Source organism: Natrix helvetica, assembly GCF_964273705.1.
Source record: "Natrix helvetica genome assembly, chromosome: 1".
Classification (NCBI taxonomy): Eukaryota; Metazoa; Chordata; class Lepidosauria; order Squamata; family Natricidae; genus Natrix; species Natrix helvetica.
In genome coordinates this window covers 123,731,616-123,743,867 of record NC_138548.1, presented here as the reverse complement: position 1 = coordinate 123,743,867, position 12,252 = coordinate 123,731,616, and the positions used below count along the sequence as shown (strand labels likewise).

The 12,252-nt window shown below is 36.4% G+C and overlaps 1 protein-coding gene across 1 annotated transcript in view; it reads right to left on the bottom strand.

Annotated features, from left to right (window-relative positions):
• Nucleotides 1-8,013, bottom strand: part of KDM2A (lysine demethylase 2A) — a 74,307-nt gene extending 66,294 nt beyond the window's left edge. Inside the window, exons 1-3 of the mRNA XM_081943292.1 lie at nucleotides 7,910-8,013; nucleotides 7,078-7,105; nucleotides 4,679-4,783 (exon numbers count right to left, since the gene is read on the bottom strand). Coding sequence (XP_081799418.1) covers nucleotides 4,679-4,783; nucleotides 7,078-7,105; nucleotides 7,910-7,932 — 156 coding nt within the window. The 5' untranslated portion in view covers nucleotides 7,933-8,013. The remainder of the gene's footprint in view (nucleotides 1-4,678; nucleotides 4,784-7,077; nucleotides 7,106-7,909) is intronic.
• Nucleotides 8,014-12,252: the final 4,239 nt, after the last annotated feature.

The following is a 12,252-nucleotide window of genomic DNA, read 5'->3' as shown; positions in this document are numbered from 1 at the left end:
TGATAACCATTCTTTAATTCCTTATTGCACCATCAAAGTTCAACAACGTGCTTTTTCATTTTTGTTTTTCTTTGAAAACATGCAAATTAAGAAAAGTCTTAAGAAATGAATTTAGCATACAAATGTTCCCTCCCCCAGAAAAACAGATCATATATTTTCAGCTATAACATAATTATCAATTTATTCTGCCCTCCAGATGATCACAATAATCAAAAAGAAATATAATGCAGTATTTTTTTTACAAAATATTGTTCCCCCCTGTTGTAAAGGATTATTCAATAAAATTACTAAAAGCAAGCCTTCCCTGCTCATACAAAGGTTTGCATGCTTCCGATCTGTCTCTAGTTGTCAATAAATACAGTTTTTTGGGATACAACTCTTATTATTTAGTCACTATGACATAAGTTGTAGTCTAATACACCTGAGGAGTACTATGTTGTAAAAGTCAGCAATAGCAAACAGCCAAAAAAGTGATGTCAAACTCATAACAGGCTTCAATTTCTGTGAGTGACTACAGTTGAGAGAAACCATGCCATGTGAATTAAAAAAGTATTTCAAACATTAGAGACCCTTAAATACGTATGATCTCTTCCTCTCCATGCTCTTTATATTGTACTTACTACTTAAATAATGGTTGTGTTCACATAATGAACTAATCTATAATTTGTTTATATGTTTTCTGAATAAGCAATAAACCAGAAACTTTATGGCTCAGAGTTTGCAGCCATTCACAATTATGTGTTTGGAGTATAAGCGTGCAGGTAAGAAATTATTATATTAAAAACGAGTCTGCTCATTTGCAGTAGTTAAAATGTATATGCATAATAAAACTTTAATTTTACAGAATTTCAGTAGAAATCAGATGCAACAGATAAAATTTGACTTCAGTCATTCCCACAGGGAGTTTCATTTTTTTGCTAAGTAATTTACCGTACATAAATTTATATATGATTCGATACGTTTTAAGCACATGCAGATTTAACAGAGATTTTACTACATTCTCTGATCCTGTTTGAATTGGCTCTATTACATACATACATACATACATACATACATACATACAATTTGTTGAGTTGCTTACCTTGTCATTATATATTTTCTATAAAGTTCTCCCCATCCCAGTCCACTATTATATTAGATATTACATCTGTAGTAATATCTTATTTTGTTTTAAAGTTAACACTAATAAGGCAATGAAATTCATGATTAAACACACACTACAGCAAACTGTATAGCAAACAAATTATGAAGAAAGGATTTTTTGTAATTAGTTTCCATACCAATGGTCTACATTCACCCTTTTCAATCAAGAGCTCTATCTGCAGACATTTATTTTTTTCAACTCTTCTTTCACGTTAAAATAAAATCTGCTCCCTAAACTCATTCTATACAATATACCCCTCCTATCTTAAACTTACTTCCTCCAAACTTCTGAAACCTAGTGAATTTTAAATTAAGGTTGGGCACCAACAGTTTTGTTGTTCCCATTAGATATAGGCGACAATACAATAACAGAGTTGGAAGGGACCTTAGAGGTCTTCTAAGTCCAACCCTCTGCTCAATGGCTGCCCAATCTCTTCTTAAAAACCTCCAGTGATGGAGCACCCAATACTCCTGATGGTATGGTATGTTTACTGCCTTAAGCTATCTATGAAAAAAATAATACAGGATAAAAAAATACAGGATAAAAAAAATCTAAAACAAACAGTATGTCATAAGGCCCCAGGTAGAACAAGTTTATCAACAGGAGGAAAAACTGCCAAAGATGGAATTGGTGCCTTATCCTAAACTCTGCCAGACTTCTTGTGACAGAAAAAGGAAGAACTTAGAGATTTTACTATTCCTTCTCCAATATTCCTCTCCAAGTGCAATCAGTGAGGAGAATTAGCTACACTAGCTACAGGGCTATGGGCATGCATGGGAATTGGGAAGGGCAACAAAGTTGGATAATATCTAAGAACAGACCTCGCTTTCTTGCTGTCCTCACATGGGGACATCTAAGATATCCTAACATTTCTGAGATATGGTCTCAGGGACATAGAACTGCAGCCAAAGAGTGCTTTTCAACTATTTTTGGAATTCCAATTCTTCAGTAGTAACTGATATTGCTTTTTAAAAAACAAATTATTTTCAGTAGCAAATATTCTTTCTTCCCCTTTATATTTTCTTCTTTCTACAATGCTTGAGGATGAATTCTGAAAACAAATAATAGAATGTATTTGTATGCACTTGTATTCACACACAAGTCCAAAGGCTCTCTTTAAAGAGATATTTGTTTTCAGCTCGGCCTACTCATTATAATAATTTATGTGTGAACCAGTCTAATGTTATTAACTTAAAAACAACTCTAAAAATCTTAACTTGTATCTGTATACATGCAATGAATGTGCATATATTAAAATTAGTAAGAAAACTTTTAGTAAAAGATTATTAGAAAATACAGTCACAACTAGTGCTGTTTTAAACATTAATCTTCTATCTTTAGTATCTAAAGAAAAGTCAAGCCTCCTACTAATTTTAAAATATGATGATGCTGACAATTAGTAGCAGCCAAACAGGACCAGCATACTTAACACTAACTGATCCACATTTTTAGGAAGAGAATGGCAATTATTTATTGTTCAGTATGTAAGTTATTCAAAATTACTAGCATGTAACCAAACTACACTTTTCTGAAATGTGGCCCAGCTTAACTTTTAAGTACATACACCTACTCCGTTGAAAGCTCAAGTTGAACAACTATCTTAAAATATGCCCTCCAACTTTGCTTTAAGATTATTTGTTTATAACTGTAAATTACCATGCAGTGACAAATACAGATAATAAAAATGAAAGAAAAGTAGACTCTCCTTCACAACAGAGGGCAGTGCCATTTACTGGGAATGTGTTGTCACGTTTTCCTTTACCAGGCAGAGGATTGCTCTAGATCAGTGTTTCTCAACCTTGGTGACTTTAAGTCCTGTGGACTTCAACTCCCAGAATTCCCCAGCCAGCTGCTGGCTTGGGGATTCTGGGTTGAAGTCCACAGAACTTAAAGTCGCCAAGGTTGAGAAACACTGCTCTAGATAATCTGTAGGGAATCTTATGGCTTACAGTCTACAGTTCTCTACATGACCACTCTAAAACAAATTATTTATGAATAAACTTTTACAGCCCTTGTGAATAGATCTAGACTTCTACTCTTCTGCAAAGTAGTGAATAAACCTTAGGAGGTTATAACGAAGATTCAAGAAAAGGCATATAAAGGTTGCCTCATAGAAAGGCATAATTACAATCCAGTGAATACTATTTCCTGATAAAGAATTGCCATTGTGATCACTTTATTCATTAACCGCTTATCTGAAAATATAGCCATATTCAGTTCAGAGTATACAAGTGCATACTTTCACTTTCCTCTTAAAAGTATCACAAACTTAATAGGACAAGCAATAATCACAGTTCCATATGGTATTTCATTTCTTTCCTGAATTTATACTCTTCTGATATTACCATATGTAAGTTCTTTTATTAAGGTATTACACTAGCACGTTTATCCCAAAAACTCAGATGAATTAGCATCTAATTCTTCTTAGTTATATATTGGAAATGCTTTATTAGAATGTAGATTATTCTTTCCTTTTGTAATTCTAGACTGTGACTGTAACTCACAGTCTTTCTGCTTTTAAAGAATGTAAGCTGGACCTGAACTTTGATTAACCTCCAATGAAAAGACATTTCACAGATACTGGATCAAGCATGTTTGGGATCTGTAAAAGTATAATCATAAGTCATCTTTTGAATTACTACAAAAAGTAGAATGTAGAGGTAAAGTGCATGATTTTTAGGGTTTAAAGCATCACATTACATTATTCCTAGAAGGTAATGGAACCAATACATTTAAGTACAGCATGCTCTCTGCAACACATTCCACTCAAGAAAATAAAATTTTGCATATCAAATCAGTTGGAAAGTTTCAGTTTAAAAACCATAGTAGTCTAACACAGCTTGACAGTGATCAAATTCAAAAGTGAAGATTAGGAACACAGATACAGCACCTTTTGACAGCTCCTTAAATCAATTGTGTCTTTCTTTAGGACTGTAAAGAAAAGACACAATTTCTTAAAGAAGTTACCATGAAGTGTTATGTGAACACGATACATGCTTCGAATCACTTTTTCTCCTTTGATTCCAGATCATTGCATACTCAAAGTATAGCATCAAGACTCATCAGATGGAGTCAAATCATTCTGAACACAAATACGATCAACTTCCAAGGAAGGCTTTTTTGACTTCCCAGTCTAAAACCCTGACCTTTCCTGGTAGTTTTTCTTTGAAGTATGAACCAACATAACCATGCTTATTCCCCCCCCCCCCCCAAGATAAGTTAACATTCCTTTTATTACAACTTTTTCAAAGTTCTGAAAAGTGTAAGAGAGTATTTTAAATTGAGAAAAGTAAGCATCGTGCATTGCTATATTTTAATTTTTTCTTTATACACTACCAAACACTGTGACATCAACTTTCCCAGTATTCTTCAAAAGGTATACCTAAACCATTTATATTGGTAAGTAGAGTACAAGTTATGTTAAAGTGATCTGACTAATCTCTAGCAACTATAAAGCCACCACATTTGAAAATGAATGCATTGAACATCATAGTATATATGTGTAAATGAAACATAAAAAGAGCGCACACTAACCAGTCGTTTGCTATAACGGATCCGTTCTTCTTCAGGCTCCATCTCAGACTCTTCTGATGAGAGTGAGAAGGATATATCAGAACTACTATCTTCTTCCTCTTCCTCCTTGAGATAAGAGAAAGGAAACAGTATATCAGAGATTCCCCTTCAACACTTTCCTTAGGTCTTCCAAAACATGTTACACCTTCAGATGTTTTGAATTTTAGTTTCCATCACCCATATTGATCGGAAAATATTTTAGTAGATTTCATTCAGATAACTACAGTGTTTGCAATCTAAGTATGATCTTGCAGTTGCATAAGGGAAGCATATCAATGTATTTATTAAATACATTGCAACTCCATCATGATTCTGGATGGCATAAAACACTAAAATGGTATAAATAATAGAGAACAGTACTGTCTGGACATAGCAACAAAACCTACCATAGTCTAAGGCCTGAGAGAATAGCCATATTTAAACCACCTGGGATCTCTGGGAATCTGGTAGCATATAAATTTAATAAATAAATCATTTTTTTAAAAGGTAGAATAAGGGCCATATGAATTCACATAGCAGGTGCTGTGACAGAGGCTTCCTTTCCATCAGGTGATACTGATCAATGGGAACTGAGAGCATATCAACTGTGTTCACTTGTACAAGAGGGGCAGAAATGGCTGAAGACAGATTGTTCTCAGATTACCAAGTCCTATACCAGTAAGACTTTATAAGTGTGATCAACACTTCCAGAAGTTTACTGAAAACCAGTGCAGCTGGTTATGAAACAGACATTTCATTCTGCCTGTGCTACTGCATTCTAAATCAACTGCTTCTGAGAGGTCTTCCATAATTTGTCCAGTGCTAATGCACAGATGTATGTTGAACTGTGGCATACAATAAGCTCTGTTTTTTAAATGGGTTGAAAATTCAATTTAAGAACAAATATGCCCAATTTAATTCAAAGATATTTTCATTTATCTATAGAAAGCATTTCAAAATACTAATGCTATGATTATAAAGATAGTTCTTATAATTACTATGCTACCTGTAAAATAATTCCAGTTTGACTTATAATGTATTGTAATGATATACTACTAGGAGAGTATCTTTTTTCAGCTTGAGAAACATTTAATAAAGCAATTTCTAATATTATATCAAGTGTCCTCAAACTGTGAGTCAGGATCACCAAAAGAATCACAAGCAACTTAGAGGGGTGTCTTTAAAAAACTTCATTGGGCTTGCTCAGGCAAAGGAGAACACTGTAAAAACTTGTTCTGGACTTTGCTCCTAATTTTGTCAAGGCAGGCTCACAGTGGGAAGCTGCAATAAAGTATGAGTAAAGTTGCAAAGTATGAGAACCCCTACAATAATGGTTTAAAGCAATGAGTAAAAGCAATTCATTTATTTCGTGCCCAACCCTAACATCACTGTAATTATTTTTACCCATGAGGACAAAATTGCACAAATTAACATAATATTCTGATGGGAGGTGCTACCATGCAAAGCTTGTGATCCATTGACTTATATTGTACTATAAACCGAAAGTGAGCCACCTGTTGCCCTTCTACTCTCTAAAGCATAACTAAGGTGAGGAATCTAAGGAGTTATATTTCGGAGAGCCACATATTATCTAACCATGATTTAAATCCATATTTATGTAATATATTTAGAAGATAGTTACAGCCAAAACAACAACAGCAGCAACAAATTTATTTTTAGTACTTTAAGATATATCAGACTGGTCACAATTTATGGTTTCAACCATTATGTGTTGCCAATTGGATGTTTCTTTACAGCACTATTGTGAAGCATATGTACCATACCCATAATTTTGCTGCATAATTATAAAAGGACTCCTGTAATAGTTTATACAGCAGGATAATTCTGATATTACAACTGCCTGACACTAAAGCCTATGTAAGAATAATAACGTATAAGCAGCAAAAGTGATGAAGAGAGGATTCATTATCTTATAAGTAACACAGGAATCCGGCTTTGGAAACAGTATACAATAGTAACATTTAAAAATTGCTTAAATAAAAATACATGTTAAGACAAATTGCCTAACTTATTTTAGTCACAGTCTGAAAACTAACAAGAGTTAAGTTCTGCCTTGGTGATATGAAGTATAAATAGCAAGAAGGAATTGGGTGGACTAAGGAAAATTCAAAGAGGTCTACTTGCTCCCAACACCAATCTCACTTGTTGTCCCAAAGTCCCAGAGCCAATAAAATAGTTTAGAATAATACTGCTAAAAGGAGTCAGAAATTAGGGAGAATAATGATCTGGATTTTAAGCATATTACATAATTTGCACTGACACAAATGCAGAGGCACCTTGGTTTTCATCAGGGAGAAGGGAAAGTATCAAATACAGCATTCTTTACAAAACTACAGAATATAACCAAAGTTAGATCTTACCAGGTCTCTGATTTTCCTTTGCCCCTTTCTAGGGCACGAAAAAGAAAAGAAAAGAAAGAAAATCAATTAATTCCCGATCGTCTTCAAAAGCTGGAGAACTTTCGTATCCAGAAAGGGCAGGAAGCCTTCAAATACAAAGAGCAACCAACTTCCTTCTGGGGAGTGGGGGTTGCCAGGGGGATCCTGGAGGGCATATTATACCCCGGCTCCTCTCCACAAGGCCGGGCTTGGAGGGGGGAGGGTGTCCCGAGAACTGTAACCTCTCTTCACCTCAGTTCCCAAAACGATCAACTCTGAAGCAGTAACTCGACGCAAGGAAGGGGGGGAAAAAACTCCCACAAAGTCCCTGGCGCGACATTAAACTCTCTCCCAGGTCCGACTGATAATAAGATAGCTGAGCTTTCCCCTATCGATCTGTCCCCACAATCCCTGGAAATCCCCCATTCAAGACCAGTCTCGCCCACACGCACCTTCAGCCTTCCCAGTCTCTCAACTTGCCTCTCTGCCCATCCCTCCGACTCTCACCTCAGTAGCCTTGGCTCATCTCAAAATGCCTCCAGCGAGCTTAACCCGCCCCCCTTCCCCCGTGACTATCGGCCCCATCCTGGGGTTTTCAGGGTGGCCCCGAACTCGAACCCAAACCTCAGCCTTGTCGCTTCCACTTCTATCACCCCCCCTCCCCGGGACACAGCCACAGCCTCCCACTACAAAGGGCCACTAGGCACCCTCGCGTCGGTTCTCGGGGCCTGGTGGCGCCCCATAGGTCAATCACTCAACCCCACCGACATTCGCCCTCCTTCCCTTCCCGCCGCCCCCAGATTCTTCCCCTCACATAGAAGCAGCCGCCGCCGCCATTTTGAATCCGTCAGACTCTCACATACACACATACTAGGCCGCCATACTGCGCCTGCGCGGCATACCCTTCCCTCTCTGACCCCTCCCAACAAGCGAGGCCTCCCCATGCGCACGCGCGCTTTTCTCCACCTGGAGTTGAACCCTTTCTAACTGCGCACGCGTATAAGCGGAATCTACTTTTGGCCTAGACTTGACCAGCGGATACGCATGCGTAATATTTCTTTATTACTCTATCTATCTATCTTTCTACTTTATCTATCTCCCTTCCTCGCTCTCTTCTCTCGTCCTCTGATTTGGCCGGAGCTCTACGTAAAATTGAGGTTTTCTGTTGCGCCACCTAGCGGAATATTACAATTTCCGAGGCATGCGCAATGATCGTCTCCTTGCTTCACGGAGGGAGAAAGTGCTGTGAGGCGAACGTTCGATCTGGTGTTACTCTGGATAAGAATTATTGATCTCCGTGGAACTGATCCGGAATATGGAAATTAAGGATTCTGTTTTACATGTTACGCCCGCAGGCTAATTCTCTCGCACTTTATGTTGCTCAGAGAAGCTTTATCTGACGCGGATCCCCAAGGAAGTAGGATGAGGGGCATTAAAGGCATTTCTAGTCCTATTTAGCAAAAAGTGTGCTTGGGGTCGTATCCTATTAGAAAAAAAAAACCCTTCGTGTTTCTCTCCTCATCTTTACTGAAGAGTCCAGGGGGATGGTGGGGCAGCCGCTCTCTCCAACTTTTGCTTTTCTTAAAATAACTGACAAATAACTGATTCTACCGCATCGTTTTAAGTTCTAGGGGACAATTTGAAAATTGCTATTAAATAAAGAAAAAAAATGCTCTGACTGGCTTGCATTTGCTACCCGTTCTCTTGCCCAACAATCCTGATAGGCCATAGCCGGTTTTTGTCACAATTCTGGATCTCAATGAGAGAACCTTTGGTGTGGAGTCGGCTTTCAGTAAGTGTGATACAAGAGGGGGGGGAAGCCTCATGTTTTAAAATCTCTGCATAAAGCATTATATGTGGGTGCGGGATACATAGACTGACACTACTTTAACCAGCTAATTAATTTTTTTGCACACTGAGCCAGCAGTAATTCCGGCAGCAACCCACCCCTGAAATAATATGACGAAAGGCATCAAGTTAGAAGAACAGAAGAATCACGTTCATTTTTACGATTCTCTTTTCTCTGACCTCAAATTGTAATAACTAGTGCTTGAAGAAAAATGTTGTGAAGGTTATTGGCATACACGTGTTTTAAGTTTTTAAAAGACAGAAAAGAAAAAAAACCATGAGAATTTAAAGATCACTATTAGCACTCTCCGACTTTGAAGATTTCCCTTTTAATCCTACAAGTCAGGACTGCTTGTGAAACATTGGGCGTTCTACCCTTCCTCGGATTACACTAAACAGCAAATCCCTTCACCCAAGTCATGCTATGATGCCTTCTCATAGCGGAGGATAGGGATGATGTTTCTAGGAGGGATGAGCGAAGAATGCCAGGAGTATATGCATATAATCCCAGCAGGGCCATTCAAGATGTAAAAGTGCAACTAGGCTTTAGTGATATCAAAAGATGCTGAAAGTGGTTGATAGCTTTAATGGCAATGGCATTTCATGTTGCATGGGAGAATGCAATGATAAACATTTACTTTATTTTACTTTACTGTCATTGTATGTATATACACAGTTTACACATACAATGAAATTCACATAACACCCAGAAACCAGGCCCAACACACATAACAATCCCCAAACACCCCCACCCACCAAAATTTTCCCTGCCCCTAAACCACCCAAACATCCACACAACAGACCAAGTAGTGCTGCCCAATAGCTCACTGATGGTGGCCCTTTAGTTCATTGTTGAGTGCAATAAACCACACCTTTTTCAGTCTGTCTGGAACATTTGGTCTGAAGGGCATGTGCCAGGTCCCCTCAATGAAACGATGTCATTGTGTGGGATTAAGGAACCATGCCTTCTCTAGTGCTGGTCCTGACCTCTGGAACAGTAGTCCCCCAGAGATTCTGTGCATGCAGTGTCCACTCTCCTGGGGTTCCAGAAGGAGCTGGAGATCTACCTGTGTTCCCAGCCCTAGGATTAATGTGTTTATGGCCCCAGTCATGTTTTATTGTTTTTTTTTTTTTATAAATGTTTATTTATTTTTCTTTAAAAAGACAAGACAACACATAAGGTACAAGAGCAGGGAAATAAAAAAAAAACACATTTTCATCAAGCATGTCGTTTGGTTACAAGTTTTTGTGCGATGGTTTTTACAATTAAGGATGCGTTCACTAATTATCCATTAAATATAGTTAAATATTTCATTGAGCATTGCATGTTCAAGTTACCATAGTATTCTTTCTTTTATGACAACCCTTATTTCTTTATCTCTACAATTATGTACTAGGTAGCAATAGGTCTTTATAAAATTGTATCACCATTCTCTCAAAAATAAAAGTGGAGATTAAGTCAAAGAAAAAAAGAAACTCATTACTTCATATAAGACATTTCTATTTTCCATTAATCTTAAAGTTTCCACTCATCCTCAACTCCAAATTTAATTTCCCATTATTATTTGTCAATCCATGTAGTCATTAAATATTTTAATCTATATTCACATCCATTGTTCATTACATCATCATTATTCCATTTTATATTATAAAATAGTCACCAGCCATAATCATACCTAACAATTTAAATCATCTCACTCTTATATATTAAATACATTATTATTCTTATCTCGTATAAGTAAATGGTCTATTTCATAATAAAGGCTTAATATGTATAGAAAGAGAAAAAAAAAAGAAAGAAAAAAGAGAGAGATTTTTTCAAAACATTAAGTATAACTTTCTATTATTATTACATATAAGATAGGGTAAAGAAAAAGAAAAGATTCACTTCCAAGTTTTTTTATCCAACCATTGATAAAACAAGTCCCATACTTTATAAAATTGCTCATCCTCTAATTCTCTAATTTCAAATGTAAGTTTACTCATTTCTGCACAGTTCATTATCTTCCGAACAATTTCCTCCTCTGTTGGTACTTTCTCATTTTTCCAGTATTTAGCAAATACAATTCTAGCAGCTGTTAACACATTTATGATCAAATATTTCAAGTCTTTATTGTATGTTTCTGGTATTATTCCCAATAAGAAAAGTTCTGGTTTCAAGTCTATATGTTTATGTATCATTTTCTCCAACCACATGTGTATTTTAGTCCAGTATCTCTTAGCTTCAGGACAAGTCCACCACATGTGGTAGTATGTGCCCGGTGTATGTTGACATTTCCAGCATTTTTCAGACTTATTCTTCGACATTCTTGCTATTCTCGATGGGGATAAATGCCACCTATAAAACATCTTATACAAATTTTCTTTATATGCAGTTGACATTGTCATTTTATAATTTTGAGTCCACAATTTTTGCCATTTTTCTAAATCAATCCCATGTCCAAAGTTTTTTCCCCAGGCTAACATAGTTCCTTTCACTTGTTCTTCATATAATTTCACCTCTAATAAATAATCATAAAATTTTTAAATTAATTTTTCATCGTTACCTGTTAAAATTTTATCTAATTCAGTCAGTTTATCATAAAAACCCTCGTTTTTTCGATCTTCATTGTATCTAGAATGTATTTGCACATATGAGTACCAATTGAGTTCAATACCTTCTTGTTTCAATTCTTGTATAGATTTAAGTTCACCCTCTGCATTCAATAATTCAGCATATCTAACTGCTTCTTCCCTTTTAAATATTATTGGATATGAAAAGGCTTCAATAGTTGATATCCAGACTGGAATTTTCAAGTAGTGCAACCTCTTAACCTTCTGCCAGTTTAATAACAGAGCCTCTCTTATAGAATGGTCTCTAAAGTAACCATGTTTTTTAGTTCCTTTATACCATAAGTATGCATGCCATCCCAACAGCAAGTCATGACCTTCTAGATTCAAAAGCCTATTATTTCTTAGCATTATCCATTCCTTGATCCACATCAGACTAGCTGCCTGATAGTATAACTCCCAATCAGGTAAACCCCACCCTCCCCTTGATTTGGAATCTTGTAACAATTTACATTTTATTCTTGCTTTTTTCCCTTGCCATATAAATTTCAACACTATTTTATTTAATTCTTCAAAATATCCTTTCCCCAACTTAATTGGAATAGTCTGAAACAGGTATAACAGTCTAGGTAAGATATTCATTTTAATTGTTGCGATTCTACCAATCATTGATAATTGAAGATTCTTCCATTTCGCCAAGTCTGTTACAATTTGTTGCTTCAATTTAAGATAATTATCTTCTTTGAGAGTGCTACACTT